This window comes from Eucyclogobius newberryi, unplaced genomic scaffold, assembly GCF_026437365.1.
Source record: "Eucyclogobius newberryi isolate DKJ021-1_F unplaced genomic scaffold, fEucNew1.0.hap1 SCAF_17, whole genome shotgun sequence".
NCBI lineage: Eukaryota > Metazoa > Chordata > Actinopteri > Gobiiformes > Gobiidae > Eucyclogobius > Eucyclogobius newberryi.
In genome coordinates, this window is record NW_027315801.1 from 16,290,343 (window position 1) to 16,313,837 (window position 23,495).

The 23,495-nt window shown below is 44.5% G+C and overlaps 1 protein-coding gene across 2 annotated transcripts; it reads right to left on the reverse strand.

Annotated features, from left to right (window-relative positions):
• Positions 1–522: 522 nt before the first annotated feature.
• nadka (NAD kinase a) lies at positions 523–22,836 on the reverse strand. 2 transcript variants are annotated; one of them, XM_072449310.1, is made up of 13 exons: positions 22,701–22,836; positions 22,190–22,376; positions 15,486–15,569; positions 13,161–13,290; positions 12,280–12,388; positions 12,001–12,086; positions 11,137–11,239; positions 10,604–10,731; positions 6,211–6,310; positions 5,986–6,143; positions 5,506–5,588; positions 2,742–3,256; positions 523–2,602 (listed from the first exon to the last, which is right to left on the reverse strand). In XM_072449310.1, the coding sequence occupies exons 2-12, from the start codon at positions 22,330–22,332 to the stop codon at positions 3,109–3,111; spliced, it is 1,272 nt and encodes a 423-aa protein (XP_072305411.1). In that variant the 5' UTR covers positions 22,333–22,376; positions 22,701–22,836; the 3' UTR covers positions 523–2,602; positions 2,742–3,108. The 2 variants fall into 2 exon arrangements, with proteins under 2 accessions (XP_072305411.1, XP_072305412.1); XM_072449311.1 differs by lacking the exons at positions 15,486–15,569; positions 22,190–22,376; positions 22,701–22,836 and adding an exon at positions 13,822–13,971.
• Between the last annotated feature and the right edge of the window lie 659 nt (positions 22,837–23,495).

Here is a 23,495-nt window from a genome sequence, read left to right on the forward strand (position 1 = left end):
CTCCTGCTCCGGTCATACAGGGACCGGACAGCCCTGAGCAAAGGGCCCCGGGGCCCCGTACTCCCGGAGCACCCCCCAAAGGACACCCCGAGGGACACGGTCAAAAGCCTTCTCCAGATCCACAAAGCACATGTGGACTGGTTGGGCAAACTCCCATGAGTGCTGTTGGTTTCTCATTATTGATTTCTGAAGCATCAGTGTGAGTGTGAGTGAGTGTGTGAGTGTGTGAGTGTGTGAGTGTGTGAGTGTGTGAGTGTGTGAGTGTGTGAGTGTGTGAGTGTGTGTGTGTGTGTGTGTGTGTGTGTGTGTGTGTGTGTGTGTGTGTGTGTGTGTGTGTGTGTGTTGGTACTTGGCGGTCAGTTCTAGAAGCCCCAGTCCCCATGGCTCAAATCTTTGAAGACCCAGATCCAGTTTGAAATCATTAGTAAAAGATTTGTAGTGGGATAATGTAGTTGCTTGTTCTGCACATGTCGCTACATCCTCTGCTCTCGGCCTCAAACACAAACAAATTGAAAACCATAATCATGTGAAAAAATACCAAATGAGTTTATTTTAGCCGTGGCATGTTGTAAACAGGTTCAAAAACATTCGACAGATACAAATCAAGCTTCAAATGAACATTTCATCCTAAAGGAATGTTTTTTTTTCCAGAATCTTGGTCCTCTTCTCTAAAAGTAGAAATGAACAAATAGAATTTTCACCCACGCTCCAATATTAAACATCAATACAACATTATTACTTCTACATGAGCAGGTGTTACTGTAGAAAACAGGAGCAGAAATAACACGCCATTGTAAAGTTTATAGAATTTAGTTTACATTTTAGGAAACTGATGTTTTTCCAAGTTTTGAAATTACTTTAAACTCTGAAGAATATTTTCCATTGTGATGCTTTAGTAACTGACAGACTGTGAGGTTTGTCGCACAATAATTTAGAAATGTAGTAAAATCATCTACACAGACTGCTATGGCTTAAAGAGCTTAACCTATTATGCTTTATCCTGCTTTTTAAATATACTTTCAGCCCGAACTTCATTTCGTTTTCATGTTTAATTTCTTAAAAACAATGTTACTGTGAACAATAAAGTGGTTTGAGGTGTACAGAAAATGCTTTGATTTAGTTTGGAAAGGGAACTGTATAAATAAAATTAAATAAAATAAACTAAAGGACAAGTAATTTGATAAATTTGGGCCTGGTGGACATGTTTGCACTTTAGAAAGCCCAAAGGAGCACTTCCTGGTTTCAACTGCTTACATAGAGCTTTATATCGCTTCAGAAGCAGACGAAGATGACTTAAAGGTGCATATGACAGGTTTTCATCTTGACTTGGTTTGGTGGAATAGCACCTGTGGTTATTATTGATCATACTTTACATCAGTCGAGTTGCAATGTGTGGAAAATGTTGACAAGAAAAGTACAAAAATCCAGGAGGCAGAGTCTCAACAAATCCCATCCTAAATGCAGGAACAGCTTATGCACAGCAGCAGATTTTTCTGACGGTTTAAACGTTTTTTTTAACATAATAAATGTGTTTAAGCTTTGGCCTATGTTTTCATTGTGGTTGCTCGGTAACAATTGTGGAATTATCTCTATTGGTCACATCTGCCGCTCATGACCAGCCAACCAGGAAAGACAATTATAATCTTCACCAAATTCATGCTGCGTTCCAGTTGTCCTGGAGCTCGGCTTTTCCGCTCAACATTCCTGCAAAACATGAGCCCTGTGTTCAACTAATATCTGACAGTTACAATACTGAGAGTACTTTTCCCTTTAGTTCCCCTCTCCTGTCCTCCCCGCTCCTGTCCTCCCTGTCCTCCCCGCTCCTGAAGCAGCCGCTCCTGAAGCAGCCGCTCCTGAAGCAGCTGCTCCTGAAGCAGCCGCTCCTGAAGCAGCCGCTCCTGAAGCAGCCGCTCCTGAAGCAGCCGCTCCTGAAGCAGCCGCTCCTGAAGCAGCCGCTCCTGAAGCAGCCTTTGAGCTTCTATAGTTCTAAAAGCTCTTGTACTAATGTTGCTAACGTCGACACAGAGCAGAAATTCACTATCAAATGATGATCTATAACTTACATATGAATTAACATTGTCCGAGTTGATAAGTTAACCTAATTGGATGCACCTTTTTTGAGTTGATTTGAGCACTTTCCTGGTTTGTATTACTTTACTTTAGTCATTACTTTACATAAACTAACAAACAGCTTAGTTCTTCCGACTTGACAACAAACGAAACAGGGAAAATGTCACTTCGAGGGCCAAGATCCGATCTATGAGGACGACTGGAATGCAGCATTAAAAACAAGGAATGATTTCTGGTAAAATCTTAAATATAGTTAAATTAACTAAGATTTAGTGAAAACAGTAGTCCAACCTGTCATGCACTTTAAACATGTGAATGAAACCAAAACTAGTCCTGGTAAATACTACTCATGGTTAAATGGCTCATTTGTGTTTCCTTTCATAACTGGAGTTGTGGGAATGGTTTTGGAACGCTCCAGTGGCTGTGATGCCAGCTCACAGGTCGGCACGGAAAAGCAGCTCAATATAAGGCACGTTTTGTACAGTTTTGCAGCAGCAGCGGCACCGACTCTGCCTTTGGTCACTGAGATCATCTGTCAAAGCAGAAGAAAGTGCAAGAGGAACCTGATATTCAGCAAAATTATACATGTATATATATATATATAATTATATATTATTATATATATATATATATATATATATATATATATATATATATATATAATCCTATACTTGTACGTACAGTATGCCGCCTCTGTGTTGTAAATATGTAGTATTGGAAAAGGTCCACGCCCTCTTTAAAAATATCCTTACAAATTTAGCAAAAATAAATGATATTTTCTGCTGATTTCATAGTAAAAGATAAAAATATGTTGATAAAAGCCAGGTGTCGTTCTTCTGTATAGTTTTAAAAAAAGAGTCAAAAGGACATGATACTGCAGGTTCTCCAAGTGTAACAAGAGGAAGGCGTTTGGACCAAGTATCTACTGTTTTCAGAGCCTCCACACAAATGTAAAGTATTTAATATTGACCGCGGAGGCCGGACGGAGCTGCTGGGGTCAGTAGTCGTCCTCTCGGAGGCCGGACGGTACTGCTGGGGTCAGTAGTCGTCCTCCTCAGCGCTGAGGTAGTTCTGTCTCTTCCTCACATTCCAGTGCAGACACTCAGCCAGACTCTCAAACCAGTCATTTACCGGGTCCCGGAAGCAGATGGAGGGCACCGGGAAGCACGACGTGGTGATGCTGATGCTGCAGACACAGGAGGAAGACACATGAGGAGGAAGACACATGAGGAGGAAGACACATGAGGAGGAGGACACATGAGGAGGAGGACACATGAGGAGGAGGACACATGAGGAGGAGGACACATGAGGAGGAGGACACATGAGGAGGAGGACACATGAGGAGAAGGAGGAGGAGAGATGAGGAGAAGGAGGAGGAGAGATGAGGAGACATGAGGAGGAGACATGAGGAGGAGACATGAGGAGAAGGAGGACACATGAGGAGGACACATAAGGAGGAGGACACGAGGGGGAGGAGACATGAGGAGAAGGCATGAGGAGGAGGAGGACACATAAGGAGGACACAAGGGGGAGGAGACATGAGGAGAAGGAGACGTGAGGAGGACACATGAGGAGGAGGACACACGAGGAGGACACGAGGGGGAGGAGACATGAGGAGGAGGAGACATGAGGAGGAGACGACATGAGGAGGAGGAGACATGAGGAGGAGGACACACGAGGAGGAGGACACACGAGGAGGAGGACACATGAGGATGAGGACACATGAGGAGGAGGACACACGAGGAGGAGGAGGACACACGAGGAGGAGGAGGACACATAAGGAGGAGGAGGACACATAAGGAGGAGGACGTGTATACCGTACATATGTGTTTAAAAGACACATATGTCAACCTGACTTTGAGGCGTTAAGCATGTGATAAAAACAAACCTGGAGTTGTGTTTAGCTTCAGTCACGCTCAATTATTAGTATGTCCTCTCCCTCTGGGCCTCAGAAAACACCCTGTTCTGAATTTCCCAGCTTTATTGCATGAGCATGTGAGGTAAGCTGGGTTTGTTTTTAATTCCCTCTGCTGATATGAAGTCTTTTGTGTGCTTTTGTAGACCAATTATTGTAAGAGATGTCAAACACAAATAATGTATACTGTAAAATGTGTCCTGTAATTAGGGATGCATACCTAAACCCACGTTCAGGTTCAAGTCCGGATTCGAATCCAGAGGTTTAGGTTCAGGTCCGGACCTAATGAGTCCGGCTGAACTCATGCCATATTTGCATACTTTTATAACAGCATAACACAAGCTACTTGGCTAAATTAAGTTGAAGACACATGAACAAGGACGACTATCAAACACAAGGCTTAACTGCAGATTGAAATAAACTCAATTTATCTGGTTTATTCACCATTTATTAACTGAAGTTACAATTTACAAATCACAAGCTACTAGCTAGCTAACACACATTCATGTGTTTTACTAGAGGAACAACTTCCGAACAAGAGCAAGTTGAGTATTGGTATTGGGGCAGCCGTTTCAGCTGATACTATGTTTGTCAAGTGTATTACTGGTTTGACTGGGCTGTTCCCCACACCTGAAGTTTAATTCCTTCAGATACATTTCCACTCTTTAATTTTGCAGATCCATTGGCATCAAAGTCATGTAAAAACCTTCAAAAACTAGCATAACAGTCAACTAGAATCACTATAAATCAATCAACTTATTCATATTGTAGCGACCCTAGTCTCTAGTGCGTGTGGTCTCTGGGGCGAAGCTAAGAGCGGGCTCAGGAGACGAGGTGATTTTTGATGTTCCTGTTCCATCACCGTGGTTACGGCCAACATTAACTAACTCTGTTCAAGAAATAAAGTGACAACTTGTGAGCACTAGACCAGCATTACTAACCTGAGCGAGAAGTTACAATATTTACACCCAAACCAAAGCACAACCCGCTCCTTTAACAAGCGTCTTAAACTAAATCACGGAGCGGCACAAGCGGCGACGCACGCGGCGGCTTAAAACGCTTCAAATAAAGTCAGTGTTTCGGTCTCTCGCGTCTTTAAACTCATTGCGCCGGCTTCAACTTCTGCAGCGGGGAAGACGCGTGCGTCGCTGATGGCTCCGGGCACGCCATTGACAGCGTTATCAGTGTTTACGCCTTCTTCTAGCGCGAATTTCGCGATCTATGGAAGATTTCAGATGGTTTAGATTCTAGAACGTAAAGGATATAGAATGTGAGTGGTAGATTTTTAATGAGTCCAGAACCGAATCACTGGGGTTTCGGGTTTTTTGGACCTGAACCGAAACGTTTTTACAAGTCCGGATCCGGTCCGTCGTAGCGGTACGCATCCCTACCTGTAATGTGTTTCCTATAGACATATTTGTATTTTTAAATGTTTTGTAAATGGTGCAATTACACTTTGATGAATAGAAACATAGTGATTGAGCGTTTGTGTAGAGAAGGCCCACCCAGGATAGACCCACCTGTCTCCATGGCAGATCTCCTGACGCTTCCTGCCATCAAAAGACACCCAGGCAGTGTGCCGGGCGTCGCACGACAGCATGATCTGCACACACAGGCAAACATGTCACATAGACCCCCCCCATATGCAATGATCAGGGTTTGTACTGCACTTTTTAAGACCGACTCTAAAATAAATGCAAATATAAAACAATCAGGTGTAGTTTGATTATGGTTCTCTGGAGTACAGACTCGAAAACACAAAAAAAGACAGTGGCATTATCAAAACGATGTCAAAAAAGGATAAAACATTTCTCATTTTTCATCAATAATACACTTTATTTGTACATATCCTCGCTCTAGAAGCTTTCAGTCACCCCATTTCAGTTTATTTATTTGGTTGATAATGTATTTGGTAAAAGTTGTAAACTAGAAATAATCTTTTAACTTGACGTGAGAATGTATTGAGTGGGCGGTGCTTGTGCGGTGAGTGCAGAGCTGACCTTGAGCTGGACCCCGGCTGGCACCACGATGGGCCTGAAGGACAGAGAGTGTGGGCAGATGGGCGTGATCATGATGGCTGGGACGTTGGGGTGGATCATGGAGGCTCCTGCGGCCACAGCGTAGGCCGTGCTGCCCGTGGGAGTGGACACGATCAGGCCTGGACACACAGAGCAGGGTTACACCACACAGACAGGCACAGACAGACACAGACCGAGCGCTCGTACCGTCTCCCTGCACCGTGGTGATGAGGTGTCCGTCTAAGAACAGGTCTACATTGGACAGATACGAGGACGGCCCTCTGTCCACGACCACTTCGTTCAAAACCTGAAACACACACTGCAAACGTTAACTCGAGTAGAATGGAGCAGAGCAAGTATTTTGTAATCTCACAGCCTTATTATATCCTTATATAATTGATTATATTCTACCAGCAATACTATATATATATATGCGCAAAATTCCATCCAAAGAGCAGGAACAATTTACCCTCAAGGGACATGTTTTTCTGACGGTTTTAAGAGCGAGGCTCATAAGATATTCCTTTATTGTCTCACATGGGGAAATTTCATTGGTGCAACGCAGGTAGATACAGAGGTAGATACAGAAGAACAGATCACTTATAGGAAGTCTGAAAAACACTTTCAGTAGAAGATCTCCTATAAATAAATAAAAACTCCCATAGACAAATAAATAAATACATAAATACCATTGCATGTGATCACGACAGTAATTGCACATGAATATGTGTCACGACAGCACATAGATTGCACATGAATTTCACAGTAATTGCACATGAATTCCAACAGCAATTGCACATACGACAGAATTGCACATCAGTATTAGGTTAGGTCAGTATTGCGGGTGTTCAGTACTAACAGTTTTTGTTATAAAGTCTGACAGCAGCAGGAAGGAAAGACCTACGGAACCTTTCCTTCACACAGCGAGGGTGGATCAGTCTCTCACTGAAGCTGCTCTCCAGAGCGGAGAGAGTGTGCTGCAGGGGGTGACACTCATGGTCCAGCATAGATGTGAATCTAGCCAGGACCCTCCTGTCCCCCACCTCCTGCACCGAGTCCAGAGCGCAGCCCGGGACGGAGCTGGACTTCTTGATGACTCTGTCCAGCCTCTTCCTCTCCCTCTCTGTGATGCTGCTGCTCCAGCAGGCCACACCATACAGGAGGGCTGATGCCACCACAGAGTCGTAGAAGGTCTTCAGGAGTGGCCCTGTCACTCCAAAAGACCTGAGTCTCCTCAGGAGGTAGAGCCGACTCTGGCTCTTCCTGTACAGTGCGTCTGTGTTATGAGTCCAGTCCAGTTTGTGGTTCAGATGAACACCCAGGTACTGATACGAGTCCACTCTCTCAATGTCCCGTCCCTGGATGTTCACTGGTGAGGGGGCAGTGGGGTGGCGTCTGCGGAAATCCACCACCATCTCCTTGGTCTTCCCCGCGTTGATGAGGAGGTGGTTCCGCTGACACCAGTCCACAAAGTCCTGCGCCAGTCCTCTGTACTCCGCGTCATCGTCGTCCGTGATGAGTCCGATGATGGCAGAGTCGTCAGAGAACTTCTGCAGGACACAGCTGCCCGTGTCATGTCTGAAGTCTGCAGTGTAAAGGGTGAAGAGAAAGGGCGCGAGGACAGTGCCCTGGGGCGCCCCCACACTGCAGGTCCGAGTGTCAGACACACAGTTCCGGGCTCTCACAAACTGGGGTCGGTCTGTGAGGTAGTCCAGGATCCACTCTGCCAGGTCATACTCCACACCAGCCGTCTCCAGCTTGTCCCTCAGGAGCAGCGGCTGGATGGTGTTGAAGGCGCTGGAGAGATCGAAGAACAGAATTCTCACAGAGCTATCAGGCTTTTCCAGGTGAGAGAGAGAGCGGTGCAGCAGGGAGATGACGGCGTCCTCCACTCCGATGCCAGACCGATATGCAAACTGCAGCGGGTCCATGGCTGAGCTCACGGTGGAGCGGAGGTGGTCCAGGACCAGCCGCTCCAGTGTCTTCATCAGGTGGGACGTGAGAGCCACTGGCCTGAAGCTGTTGAGGTCTTTGGGGCGCGGTGTCTTAGGCACAGGTACCAGACAGGAGGTCTTCCAGACCTGTGGTACCACCCTCAGCTTCAGGCTCATGTTGAAGACATGCTCCATAACTCCACACAGTTCATCTGCGCAGGACTTAAGGAGCCTGGGGCTGATGCCATCAGGTCCTGCTGCCTTCCTCACTTTAATCCTCTTCAGCTCACTCCTCACCTGTGCTGCTGTGACAGTCAGTGGTTGGCAGGGGGACCGTGTGCTGGGGGGATGGGTGAGTCCAGGCGAAGTGGGGAGCTGATGGTCCGGGGCAGATAAGCGAAGAGGAACAGATGCAGGGCATTGTCCAGCTGTGGAAGAGGGAGCATGCAGCTGTGCAGGGGGAGGGGCGGGTGACCGATCAAACCTCAAGAAGTGAGCATTTAAATCATTCACCCACTGTAGATCCCCCTCTGTCTGGGCAGGGGGGATTTTGAAGCCCGAGATGGTTTTCAGGCTCCTCCACACTCCCTGAATGTTCTTTTGCTGCAGCTGCTCCTCCATCCTCCTCCTGTAGCCGGCCTCAGCCTGCCTGATCTTCCTCCTCAGCTCCTTCTGCACAGTCCTCAGCTCTTCCTTGTTCCCTGACCTGAAGGCTCTCTTCTTCTCCTTCAGCAGAGCCTTCAGTTCACGGTTAATCCATGGCTTGTTGTTTGGAAAACACCGCACCGTCCGGGAGGGAACAATGTTCTCAAAACAGAAGTTGATGTAGTCCGTGATGCACTCTGTGATGGTGTTGATGTCCTCCCCATGTGGGTCATAAAGCTCAGTCCAGACAGTGGTGCTGAAGCAGTCCCTCAGAGCCTCCTCGCTCTCAGCAGACCACATCCTCACCTCACGGGACACCACAGGCTGCCTGCGCACGATGGGTTCATACACAGGCCTCAGATGTACAAGGTTGTGGTCCGAGCTGCCCAGGGGAGGGAGGGGGGAAGAAGAATAAGCCTCCTTGGTGTTGGCAAAAAACAAGTCCAATGTTCTATTCTCTCTGGTGGGGCAGGTAACATACTGGGTGTATGTTGGTAGAACAGAAGAGGGAGAAGCGTGGTTAAAGTCACCAGAGATGAGGAAGAGAGCCTGTGGATGCTGTGTTTGCAGCCTACAAGTGCAGGAGAGCAGTGCTTCACAAGCATTTTCAGCATTGGCAGACGGGGCCACATAGACTGCGATCAAAATCACATGTGAGAACTCCCGGGGCAGATAATATGGCCTCATGCCAATAGCCAATAGTTCAATATCCTTGTTACATAGCTGCTCCCTCACTGTGCAGTGTTCGGGTTTGGACCAGCTCGTGTTCACATATACCGCCAGACCTCCACATCTTTTCTTCCCGGATTCTCTCGTTCTGTCCGCCCGCAGCAGATGAAAATTGTCCAAACCTACAATAGAGTCTGGCATTTCTGCTGTTAACCAGGTCTCTGTGAAAATCAAGACGCTGCTGTCCCTATACATCCTCTGGAGCGCCTTATCATAGCATAACTGCCTAAAGAACAACACAATTCCTGAGACTTTACATGTTTTTTTTAACGTGAGAAAGCGCAGAGCACAGACGTTGTTTTTTTGCTGGATCCAGTTCTGAGTTGGACTTGGTTCATCCTGGACAGTAACAATACATACATTTTTTTCCTATTGTATTTCACACAAGCCTTGTCCTGATGCGAAACAAACCCAGAAGTACATAAAGTACATTAAAGTGTCATCGAAAACATTTCAACCCAACCTTGTCTTAGGGTTCAGTTTAAAAATATATTATTGGATAAGTAATTCAGGCAACAAAGGGGTTAAGATTATTCAGTCATAAATAATGAGTAAAGAACTTAAAATATATGTTTTTCTACTAAACATTCCCATTACTTTAACTCCAAAAAAGTACTTTCTCAGAAAGTTTGATTTCATAAAGCTGGCCAGTAGGGGCATGGGGCACCCAAATGACAGCAATGGGATATCCTGACATAAGACCCTATGTGCAGCGTTACATGTGTGAACAACCCAGCTCCAGCCAGGGGAGGGTCCAGAGTAAGCTTTGTGTAACTTGGAAGCTGAAAGAACAGATTTAGAATGGATCTGACCTGTACAGTGTGGTTTCACGCCTCTGACCCCAAAACACCAGGGGCCCTGCTCATGAATGTCACTTTTGTTCTTTTCATTTACACCAAAGCAGAACAAAAGCACTGCTCAAATATTCAAATGTGTCCTTTTATAAACACACACAGCCCCCGTCTGCTGACCCCAACCGTGAAGAGTTGGAATCAGCTGCTCCCAATGGCATATCAGACGCATTACATCAAGGACAGGGAGGTACTAACGGTTTAATGTCCCACCAGAATCGTCAATCTTACAACAGTGTAGATGTGGATCAATGTGTGTTAAATGTTCCCTTCCTCTACAGCTTGACTTTTGACAGAACATAAATAACAGCTTCAAATAATCATTCATTCGACCAATTCCATTCATCTTTGACCATAATCATGCTTCTCTAGTCTGAAATTAGACTGCAGGTGTGTTTTTGAGGTGTAAATCCAAGCGGTCAGTTCATGAGTGCGTCCCACCATGTACTCCTCTGAGCGGAGCGACCCCTCCCCCTCTCCGTTGGTCAGGCTGAGGCCGTTGTTCTTTTCACTGCCCTCTTTGGTCACTCGCACTCGGAGACGACTGCGCAGGACGATGGCAGCGTTTCCTACACAACAAAAGGTCCAGGTCAGGACGTCTATTATTTGTGATCAAATGGAAACTGTAAGGATAATCATAAATGTAATATTGTTCATGTGAATCTTCTTCTACAGAGTAGATCTCTCAGACTCGATCCGCAGACTGAGAATGACTCTTTTTCTACAATGGAACACTCCAGGATGAATGAGGTATTACACCCATCACATTCTACTCTTGTTTGGAGATTATACTGCAAGTGTATGTTGAGCGAATATCTTATCAAATACAAAAATCCCACTTCTACCAAATGTTTAAAGATGATCAGCCAAAACGTTAGTCTAGTCAGCACTGGTATAAATGATGGTGAATAGTTGCACATGTACATTTCTTCCTCCGTGACAGTGTTGCTCTGAGGCAACAGAGGAGACAGTACCTTGGATGACCTGTGTGAGCTGAGACTGGTACGTGTCGAACTTGAAGGGGGTGAGGAAGCCCAGAGAGCCCAGGTGAAAGGCGATGACGGGGGGGACGCTCTCCTGAGGACAGACGGTAAAGTCAAAGCCTTCTACTCGGGGACAGACTTTTCAAACGTCATTTAACCTGCTGTTTAATAGTGTGTGTGAATGCAAATACATTTCTTTATCCGTGGATGAAAAAAGGAGAGCAGCAGGCTCGGCTGCTCTAAACTTCATATGTGAATTAACAAAGGCATGAGTAGAAATAAGAGGGCAGAGGTGGTAGCTCTATTACAATCCACCACGTTTCAAAAATGGTACATTTCAGAGTAATTTTAGACAATACTTTTACTCCTACTGGAGTAAAATTTAGTTTGAAGTAATGTTACACTTTCTTGAGTACAAATTATAGTACCTATATTATAGTAAGTTTTAACTACCTTGGCTTTATAATGGACCAATAGCTCTCTTTTAAAGCTCACTTACAAGACCTGGTTAACATATTGAAGATAAAACTAGGTTTTTACTATCGTAATAAAGCCCGTTTTATCTTGGAAGCCCGCAAACGTCTGGTAATGATGTCTGCAGTGATGCGGTCGCTGCATCGGACTGTTGTGGTGAAGAAGGAGCCGAGTCGAAAGACAAAGCTCTCGATTTTGGGTAATGACCGAAAGGACAAGATCGCGGATTCAAGTGGTTGAAATGAGTTTAATCTGCAGGGTGGGCTGGGCGCCCTTAGAGATAGGGTGAGGAGCTCAGTGACATGGGCGGAGCTCGGAGTAGAGCTGCTGCTCCTCCACGTGGAGAGGAGCCAGCTGAGGTGGCTAATGAAGTAGCTGTACCTGGAAGAGAGAGGACGCATACAGCAGAGTGCCATCTCCTCCCAGGCAGATGATGAAGTCCACACGGTTGGAAATGTCGTCAAGATCTGTACAAAAAAACAAAAACCACAGTAACGGTTAATTATTAACTTGGGTCTTTTTACCGGAGAGAGCTACAGCCAATCTTCAGTAAGAACATGTGGTTCTGAATTGAAATTGTGATCCATCAATATGAAAAATAAGCAAAAGTAAAAATAATATTAAAACACTCATTTTACACAGCAATAGTTCCAAGACCACCTTCTCTGAAAGTGCAGAATCTCTTGGTAACAGCAGCAAAGTTCTCATCTGCAGATATGGATGGGTCTTCTAGAACCTTCTTCTCCACATACACCAGCATGTTCTTCACCTGAGGAGCACACAGCCGTCCATCAAACAGTGTCCTGAAAGTAACAGGAGCACCAGTAGCAATAGTAGTATTGTAATTGGGGTTGGGAAATTTGGGGAATTTTAAAAGTTGGAAAATGTTCCTGGGAATTATCGAGAATTCATAAGAAGCTTTGGGAATAAACAGGGACTTAAGGTTCCTGAAAGTTGAGCTGGAACAAGGTGTGATTTACAGGAGCAGAAGTTCAGGAAACACTTGAGGAATACCATTTTGTGTAGTATCACACAGACAATGGGCCTTATCGGTGTATTCATTGTACGAGTGGCATTAGATGTAATATTATCAAAAACACATCTTAAAATATGTAAGAAATTGTTCAGTGACGGACATTCAGCAAAAATATAAGGTTTTATAGGCATTTTTTTTAATGTATGAATATTCCAGAGTGGACTTTTCCACCACTTTGAATTACTTTAACTTCTCGCTGAGACAGGTCCAAATTCTCAGGTAGAATTCTGTGTGACTGTCAGATTTGTTGACCATGTTTATGGTTCATATCTCTGCAATTACTGGGCCCATCCACATGAAACAAAAGCATTGTCTCTGTCAGCACAAATAAACAACAGGGAAATTTGTTGCCATTAAGCCATAGATTAATATGACCAGCTTGTGGAGCCAATCCCAAAGAAATCATGTGAAGGAGAAACATTTGTGGTTCATGACACTTCTGACCCCCACAGAGTTACAAAGGCCACTGCCCCCCCACCACCTCTTAGACATGATGTCATTGTACCTCTGTAAGAAAGGTGCACAGCTCCTTGAACGGCTGCAGGAGGGCAATGTCTCGGATCTTCTTGATGACCAGCACACTCTGAGGAGGCTTGTTCCAGGTCAGCCTCTGACTGGCAGGGTCCTGGATGTGCCTACACACACAGCACAAACACTCTACTATCGACAACACACAGCCTGGTCAGGTTCAGTCCTGTTTTGGTCCTCCAGAGAGAAACCTCTGCTAAGCTCTGGAGGAACTAGAACTACCACAAACACAAACTACCTCACACCTGACATGCAAGAATCCAGGACATGTCTCTGTCCCGATGTCCTGTACACCAGAAAACATTACAAATGCAATAGCAATGATTATTCAGCTCTGATACATCTTGCAGCCCTACCTTATTTACACCCCCACCCAAAAAAAGTTCTGACAGTCATGGTGAGATGGCAGGACTGAAAAACAAACTGTTGTCTACACATTTCCTGTTCCAGCCGCACTCTTGTGTCAATCTGTTTGTCAATGCTCTATCTCTCTGAGGGTCTGAGGGTGTCCACAGGGTCTGCACACAGAATGTGGAGGGTTTGCTCATGGAGAAATAGAGTGGGTCTTTGTACATATGGAGGAACACAGTACAAGGGCAGTAGACAAGTGCGAGAGTCCAATGTTAAAGCGCTCCTACCAGTTGTGGCGCCGGTTCATGGTGCGGCCGCAGAGGGTGTCCTGCGCGGGACACATAGTGGAGCTAGTGTTCCTTCCCCTCAGCTTCAGCACTCTCCCACACAGCCATCCTCAGCCTGCCTCTGCTGTCTCATACTGTCTCCTGAAGATTAGCCCAGCTCTTGCTATGACACAAGCCCTGCCTAGAACTGAGGCACCGCCCCTGCTTGAGAAGGGAGCTCAGCCATTGGCCTGTGAGCTAAGCCAAAACAGTGGTTAAGTCAGCAGACAGGTAATTCCACCTGTGGGGCTGACAAACAAAGCTGCTGCTCCTTACGAAGAGACCGGGGCAGGACAAACACAAAAATGCTAAATCATAAGAATGACACAATGCAAATACACGTTTCAAGATTTGTGTCTAAGGTCAGCCTGGAAAAGCACCCAATGGGAGCTGCAGTCTGGGCTGGTCACTGGACAAACAGCTTCAGTATAATGTGGACTCAATAACAATAACATGCTGCAGAAGGACTCGGAATTTCCTTCAGGATCAATGAAGTATCTTGTACCTGCCTATCTGAGTAGGAGTGCAACGATTCAGAAAGCTCATGGATTTGGTTCAGTTCTCGATTTAGGACCTACAATTTACTTCATCAAGATTCACCACTATTCCTAAAATTAAAATCATAAATCATAAGATAATCATAATCCGACTTTGGTGACAAAAAATACTGATATTCTTCATGAGGTGAACTGCTTGGTGCATTTAGCCTGAACTTATCATAGTCCACATGTGAACTTCTTTACTCCATACACAGGTGTTTCTGTGTTCTTCAGAGCAGTTTTGGGGATATATTCAGAGAGAGAGAGCAGAGAGAGAGAGAGAGCAGAGAGAACACAGAGAGAGAGCAGAGAGAGAGAATAACAGAGAGAGAAGAGAGAGCAGAGAGAGAGAAGAGAGAGCAGAGAGAGAGCACAGAGAGCAGAGAGAGCACAGAGAGCAGAGAGAGCACAGAGAGCAGAGAGAGCACAGAGAGAGCAGAGAGAGAGCAGAGAGAGAACAGAGAGAGGGAGAACAGAGAGAGAGCAGAGAGAGCACAGAGAGAGGGAGAACAGAGAGAGAACAGAGAGAGAATAACAGAGAGAGAACAGAGAGAGAGCAGAGAGCACAAAGAGAGCAGAGGGAGCAGAGAGAGAAGAGAGAGAACAGAGAGAGACAAGAACAGAGAGAGAGCACAGAGAGAGCAGAGAGAGCACAGAGGGAGAATAGAGAGAGAGAGAGAAGAGAGAGCACAGAGAGAGCACAGAGAGCAGAGAGAGAGAGCAGAGGGAGAACAGAGAGAGAGACAACAGAGAGAGAGAAGAGAGAGAAGAACAGAGAGAGAGAAGAGAGCAGTGAGAGCACAGAGAGCACAGAGAGCACAGAGAGCACAGAGAGCACAGAGAGCACAGAGAGAGAGTGGTGACTACGCGTGCAGTGACTGCGCGTGCGGCGACTGCGCGTGCGGCGACTGCGAGTGCGGCGACTGCGCGTGCGGCGACTGCGCGTGCGGCGACTGCGCGTGCGGCGACTGCGCGTGCGGCGACTGCGCGTGCGGCGACTGCGCGTGAGGCGACTGCGCGTGAGGTGACTGCGTGTGGTGGTGACTGCGTGTGGTGGTGACTGTGTGGGGCAGAGAGGGGACTTACATGACCGCCTGTGGGTTATGGAGCATGCACGCCTTGGGGCCAAAGGTGGTCACGGGGCTGGGGCCATGGAGCCACTGAGTCCTCCTGAACACACACATCATGGTTACATCACATCTGCAAAGAAGCTCCATCTGTCACACATCACACTTCAGTCTGAACACACACAATAAAACATCTGATAATAAAACAATAAACCCATTTCTGAACATGATTACAATATTTTTGTTGTCCTTATCTTGATCATGATAGGTACAGATTAAGCAATAATAATAGTAATAGTAATAATAACAGTAATAATAGTAATAATAGTAATAGTAAATATATCCGCAAGCGGCAATGATCGGCCCTCGCCACGCCACGCCGCAAGAGGAGGGGGCGCTAACGCGCCCCAATTGTCCTTTTATTACGCCTACTGCTGAATCTGTGACGCTGTCAAATCTTCTCCCCTTTGTTTTACCATCAAAAAGCAATTTTATTTTGAATTCCTGGCAAAATGTGCGGCTTTGCCGCACAGACACCGTAACTCTTTGAATAAAAATGTGGATAACTTTTGATGGTCCACCCCTGCAGATGAGTCTCACCAAATTTCAGGTTAATAGGGCTAACGTCCCGAGTCATGCGTAGCCATTTTTGAAGGCCGACATTTGGTTGGGCGGACGGCGTTGCTGTAGTAATATTTTTTACTTCTCTTGTCACCATCTACCTCTGCGCCAAATTTCATGATTCTACGATCAGATTTTTTTGGGGTAGTTTCCTATCTCTCAATGCATTTTTGGTACATTTGAGGGCGCTGACACGCCAATTTTTTAAATTTTAGAAAAGGGAGATAGCCAGAATGTAAGGAGGCACGATTTTTAGAGGTGTGTAAATTTTTGTGACTTTTCGTCAATGTTCACTGGGTGAAAAATAGGGGGGTTGGTCCCGAGAAGAAGAAGAAGAATAATAATATTCCGATGCGAAAACAATGTTTCCCATTTTTCAAATATCATAAACTATACATTTTCGGCCTCATGGTGTGGGTCCCTGGTCACTGACGGGTACTTTCAATAATTTTGAGTGGGCTCCGCCCACTTTGTGTTTTTGGCCCTCTATACAGTAATAATGTTCAGTTTTTGCATTACATGCTTATATGCACGGAACATGCAAGAGATGGGGAACGTATTCGTGAGCTACTTAGCGCAAATGAGTGCTTTATATGGGGATCTCATTTGCGCTCATTTGCACTCATTTGCACTAAGTACCTCACGAATACGTTCCCCATCTCTTGCATGTTCCGTGCATATAAGCATGTAATGCAAAAATTGAACATGATTACTGTATAGAGGGCCAAAAACACAAAGTGGGCGGAGCCCACTCAAAATTAACGAAAGTACCCGTCAGTGACCAGGGACCCACACCATGAGGTAGGAAAGCGCGAGCGCTTTCCGAAAATGTATAGTTTATGATATTTGATATTTGTAGGAAAATGGAACATTATCGTTGTAAACGGGCGAAGCCCGTGCAAAAGTTCGCACTAAACGAGCACTTTACTTTAAAAATGGGAAACATTGTTTTCGTATCGGAATATTATTCTTTCTTCTTTCTTTCTTCCCGGGACCAACCCCCCTATTTTTCACCCAGTGAACATTGACGAAAAGTCACAAAAATTTACACACCTCTAAAAATCGTGCCTCTCTACATTCTGGCTATTTCCTTTTTCTAAAATTAAAAAATTGGCGCGTCAGCGCCCCCAAAATGTACCAAAAATGCATTGAGAGATGGAGAAATGACCCCAAAAAAATTTGATCGTAGAATCATGAAATTTGGCGCAGAGGTAGATGGTGACAAGAGAAGTAAAAAATATTATTACGGCAACGCCGTCCGCCCAACCAAATGTTGGCCATATTGCTTCAAAAATGGCTAATTATGAGTTTTTCCAAACGTCTTACTTTTACAAACTCCTCCCAGGGCGTTGGCCCTAAAAAGCTGAAATTTGGTGAAAATGCTACTGAGGAGTGGGACATCAAAAGTTATCCAAATTACATTGATACCTCTCACGGTCTCTGTGCGGCGAAGCCGCAAACTGTAGCTAGAATTTCAGAAATCTCCCATATTTAAAATTTCTGCCGTTTGCGCAGATAAAGTCCGAATTGCGTCAAATTAGAATCAGTTGTTAAACTCTTTGCCCTAAACCTACTTGAAGTGAAATAAATTGATTTGGCGCCACAGCGCCCCCTACAGATTTTATATGGAGGTTAAATGTTTAGTTTTCCGAAATTTGACACAAAACTCAATTTTGGCATTCCCATCAAAAATGTAAATGAGAGCCATGTCATTGACCCATGTCAATTGTTACGGTGTTGCCGTAGTGATGACCGAAACCTCCCATGTTATTCCAATGGGGAAATCGCCAGAACATGCTTAAGCTTTATACTTTCACCAACTCCTCCTAGGGCGTTAGGCCTATCAACATGAAATTTGATGAGACTCATCTTCAGGGGTGAACCGTCAAAAGTTATTCACATTTTTTATTCAAAGAGTCACGGTGTCTGTGCGGCAAAGCCGCACATTTTGCCAAGAATTCAAAATAAAATAGCTTTTTGATGGGGTAAAACAAAGGGGAGAAGATGTGACAGCGTCATAGATTCAGCAGTAGGCGTAATAAAAGGACAATTGGGGCGCGTTAGCCCCCCCTCCTCTTGCGGCGTGGCGGTGTGGCGAGGGCCGATCATTGCCGCTTGCGGCTATATTTATTATTATTATTATTAAAACTAATAATAATAATAATAATAATAATAATAATAATAATAATAATAATAATAATAATAATAAGTAGTTAGTCAGCTCAGCTAACCCATTTGTACTTTTCCTTATCACTTAAAAAAATTAAAAATAGTGTGGTGTGACTAATACTTTCCAGAATCAGTGCCTTGTGTCAGAGGCAGCTAATAAAGGGCTTGACCTAAAGGGAAGTTAATTATTACATGGTTATGTCCACTTTAAATCTGAAAAATACCTGCATTTATAAGATACGTTTAACGCTGTAATCAAAGTGTGTCCTGCAGTGCAACATGGGAAATCACATTGTTCAAAAACACGAGCTCCTGGACACGCTCTGGGCCAGTTTGATGTCCCGCAGTGAGATCGCTTAGGATGGCACCATCATTAATATCACCAGGTCATTTCATTAGAGACATTTTAGACAAGGCTGTGTCAGTGTGTCAGAGCGTGTCACAGGAGGTCACTTTGCAGGACTTGCATCCAAAATGACGCTTGAGGAAAACCTTCCTTGCTCTTGTTGTAGAAGCCAGTTTTTTTTGCTAAAATAACCCATTTCCAAGGACAACAATAAAGTGACAACATATAGAATATCTCCAGAACTCCAGAGGTAGTTTCCGGGTACAGAGATGGCCAGTGGAGCATGAACTGGAGCATGAACAGGAGCCTGAGGTGGAGCTATTGTCTTATTCTGAAGCTGCTTCCTCGAGCAGGACGCTCTAGAACAGAGCCTTTCACACACGGGTGAAACCATGCGACACACCATTAAACAGAAGGAAAAGGACAGGCTGGAAATAAAAACAATGATTCTATTCAAAGCTGTATGAACCAGTTTGACACCTCAGCAACGATTCTGTGTTTTATTCCTTGTTCTCAGGTTCATTTGATATCGATTGCATTTTCTAAATATTGGTTTCATTCATTGATTAATCATGGTATTTGTATAGCATCTTTCATGACACCCAAAGTGCATTATTCATTCACTCCACACTCATGGTCATGGGCTACTATTGGGCTACTAGCCATAGCTGCCCTGGGGCACACTGACCATTGGCCCCTCCCACAGATTTATATTTAACTTAAAGGATTTAGTTTATGAGAACATAATTGTTAAGAGTAAAGAGGGTGAAATATTGAAATGGGATTATGTATCGGCCGTAGTAGACATGGTAGTACAGTGTATTCAAAGCTGTGCAGGGGTCAGGGGTCACTTTAGGGCTAATCCTCAGTGCTGGCACCATCTGCTGTTTACCCACATGCTAACACTCAACATGGCTCCCACAGAGGACCAGCTTCTTCTTACGGGAGCGTTCCCTAAATGTGGAGAGTAAAACATGCAGATTCTGTTTGTGTGTTTAGAGTCAAGAGAACGGGATTAGAAGTCTAATAACACATACAGTTATAATAAAAGATTATAGTTAAACTATAATGTAAGAATAAACAAGCAATACATTATAAGCCCATTGCGGTGGGCTGATTATAGAAATATTGATACTATTGTGAACGCTGTTCTGGAGATAAGCCAAATGTGTTTGTATTTTGTAAACTTCCAAGGGAAGTATAAGGGTATAAAGTGTGTGGCTAGAGCTGCACTTGTGTTTTTAAGAGTCACTTATGTCTGAGGCCTAAACCTCGACTAATACAGTTAAACCTTGTGTTGGATTGACATAGCATTGGTGAATATGGCCCACTCATTCATTATATTGACGTTTGATTATTATTTAGGCTCTACAACAAGTGTAAGGCAGGTTTTTCCCAAGCATTTCAACTTTTTGGGTGTAACGCTTTCATTTGAGTCATTTTAACATTCACTGCAAATGTGCGTTTTTTAGAAAATATATTCTAAATGACCTGATGTGCATAGAGTTAGTTCAATTATTATGCAACGGAATTTTAATTTTCTTACAAAATACAGCTGTCGCACTGCAGGATATCAAACTGGTGCCGGCTCAAAATGTTTCAGAACAGTTGGATTTTTCGAAGCAAGAATATAATAATGACTTCTTTTGAGCTCAAACCCAGAAGAGTTTGTCCTGGAGCAGGAATGACAGAGGAGCTCCTTCTGGTTTTAGTGGAACTGTGTTTTCAAATATGTGATTTCTCATGTCACACCACATTAAACCCATGATACTGTTTTTAGATTAAAAGTGTATTCCGTACACACTAATCTTTACTGCCCGTCTCTTCTGACACAACTAACGCCTTCTAGAAACGTTTGAAAAGTGATACAGTCACACCAAAGAACACAATGTCTTTTTTTTGTTTTTTTCAACGTGTAATTTATAAAAGACATTTTTCAGTGACATGATGAGTCAGGTGATAATGCAAAAAATGTATATCAAAAGGTCCCATCCACTAATATTTGTTGTACTATGATTGAACGTACCCATGTTCTGTTGTTAATAAAAACCTGTACTTTAAGTTGACAGGCTAAACTAAACCACATTTAGCCAACGTCATAAGATAAGATAAGATAAGATATTCCTTTATTGTCCACACATGGGGAAATTTCGTAGTTGCAACGCAGGTAGATAGAGGAAAAGGACAGATAACTTATTGGAAGTTTAAAAAACACTTTAGGAAAAAAAAAACCTCTTAATCATCCACCAACATACAAATATGTTGCTGCTTGGGCGAGAATTTCCAGTTATTCTCCACATCATCTACTTCCTGTTAACGGCACTTGCCCCAATAAACCTCAACTTCTTCTTATTCTTGAAAAGACTAAAAATGACCTTTGAAGTTACACAATCCAGGGGTTTTAGCGGACGTGCTTCCTTACCAAAACTAAGGCCATTGATTTCAACAGAGATTTTGTAAGCGGCAGGTGTGCCCTTACTAGTTCCTGTTCAGTAAATGGCACAGGTTTGGTAATCCACAGGGCAGGGATGTTACTTCCTTCTGAGAAAACGTGAACCATTGTTTTGTCCATCTGGAGGCAAAAACGCACGTCTCAAATGTCCACGGGTCAAAAAGGTTCCAGCAAAGGCATGTGCCTTCCAGTACATTATTGCGGTTGTGTCCCAAGTCTGTTATCGATACAAGAGACTTTAGTCAATGAAATATTAAAATAAATAATGAGCCAGTTTTTTATGGATGAAAGGCCATAAAAATTGGTCCAGGCCACCTCATCCCTTCAATTATTTTGTATTGATTTATTTTTGAATTAACGCACGGGTACACCACTTTTTAGCACAAAAAAACAAAACAAATAAAAATAAAATAAAAGCATGGAATAATGTTTACAGAGCAGAGGCCAATATTTAGTTTAGCTTGACTAAAATGCACACATAGGTTTGAACACTTTCGAGCAGCATTAACTTCAGCTCATGAGAAGATGGGTTAGGGTTAACCACTTAAAAATCATTGCTGTAGAAATGTTTTCCTTAAAGATTTTACTTTTAATAAGTAAAGCAGTTTTTAGTCATTATGTAACATCATGTGGGGGAAATGATCTAAATCTGTCTTTGATATTGGCCATCAGCTGCTCTAAATGTATAGACATCAGTACAGGCATCAGCCATGAAAAAACATACATTCCTAAATTCTCGTAAATGCCTTCTCCTCCATTCACTCCTTCAGGTGTGCATTTAAAAATCTATTCAAAAGGCCTTATTTCAGACCATTTCAAATGTATGTTTAAGTGTTTCATACAAACAACATTTTCACTGATGGTGATATTGGAGGAGTATCAGAAGTGTCACTACCAGGCTTAGTTTCAAAAGGATTGGTCAGCGTCTTAGAGCCTTCATGGACGGTCTTGTATATAGACACAACTGTATCAGCATATCCACATGTCTGTGACTACCTGCGTGTTGTAAAAAAATAAATGGAATTGAACAATACAATGCGACAACAATCCGAACAACTAATTATTCAAAATGTGCCTGAAATGTTTCTTTACAACCTCCATGAAAGGCCCAGACACGACCGGACACTACGGTCACCTGTACTCCGGACAGCCGGCGGAGGAAGTGCTCAGGCTGCGGCTCTTCCTGGTTCTGCGGGACACACTCCTGGTGGACACGTCTCCTCCGTCACAGGGACAGCAGAGGACAGAAGTGGACTGCAGCCCCTCCGAGCTCTCCATCACTGCTCTGCTCTATTCGGGACAGGACAGTCTGGGCTCGGGACCTAGGGAAGGGTCAGAAGTCACAGGAGTTAGACATAAGCGGGTTGTGACCACAGCTCTGTCCACAACCTGTTGAATGGTCACTTCATGCAGCGCGGACAGGACAGGCACCTGATCTTAGCCGTTAGCTCCCGCAGCATTAGCACAGACCCGTGGCTGTGTCTGTGTGTGTGATATTCCCGGTAAACACTAAATCCCGAGCCGAGCCGCCGCTGCACGCTGACAGCACGGCTAAGCTAAGCCCGTGCTAGCTCCCACATACTCTAATTATTGCCCTTGTTCTGGAGGAGCATTACTTGTTTTCCCGCGGGGAGAGGAGTCGTTACCGGGTTCGGGGGAGCGCAGGTCGAGGTGGGCTCTCGGACGTTCACAGAGTGGACTTCATCTCATATTTTAGGCCTCATTTGGACAGTTTTCGTTCCCCCCGAAAGTGTCAACAGTCAGCCCAGGGTTTCCTCATCCTCAGCAGCCAACCAGAGGCCGCGGCCAGAACCACGCGCCGCCCACGTATGATTGCCACGCCCCGCACCACGCCCTGCACCCCGCCCCGCTGACCAGACCGTTACTAATCAAGTGTTTATTTGTGTGCAGCCAATTAGTCTCATGAAAAGGCCATAAACAAACGGGTGACGGCGGGGATGAGCGCGCTTATGAGGCAGCATAAATAGGTAGACAAATTACTGTCTTTAATTTATTATTTTAACCAGTTTATGCTTTTTTTTAAAGTTATTCATCAACTCAGCCATCAGGGGTCACAATTTCCCTTAAAATCATAAGAGCAAAGTCAAACTCGCAGTACTTCATTAGTTACATTATTATTATCATCATCCATGCTCCTGTCCCTGCCCTACACGTGTCCCTGCTCCTGTCCCTACCCTACACCTGTCTCTGCGCTTCTACCCTGATCTTGTCCTACGTCTCCTTGTCACTCACTTGTACACCTTACAGTCCACCAGGGAAAGATGTCCTGTGCAGTTGCTCTTTCCTTCCATACCTCAGGGGAACCCTCAGGAGCAGTGCCCCGGATCAGGACCTTCGCTGGAGGGTTCAACCTATGATGCATGTTCAGGGTTGATGGAGGAAACCCACCGAGACACAGGGAGAAACATGCAAACTCCACA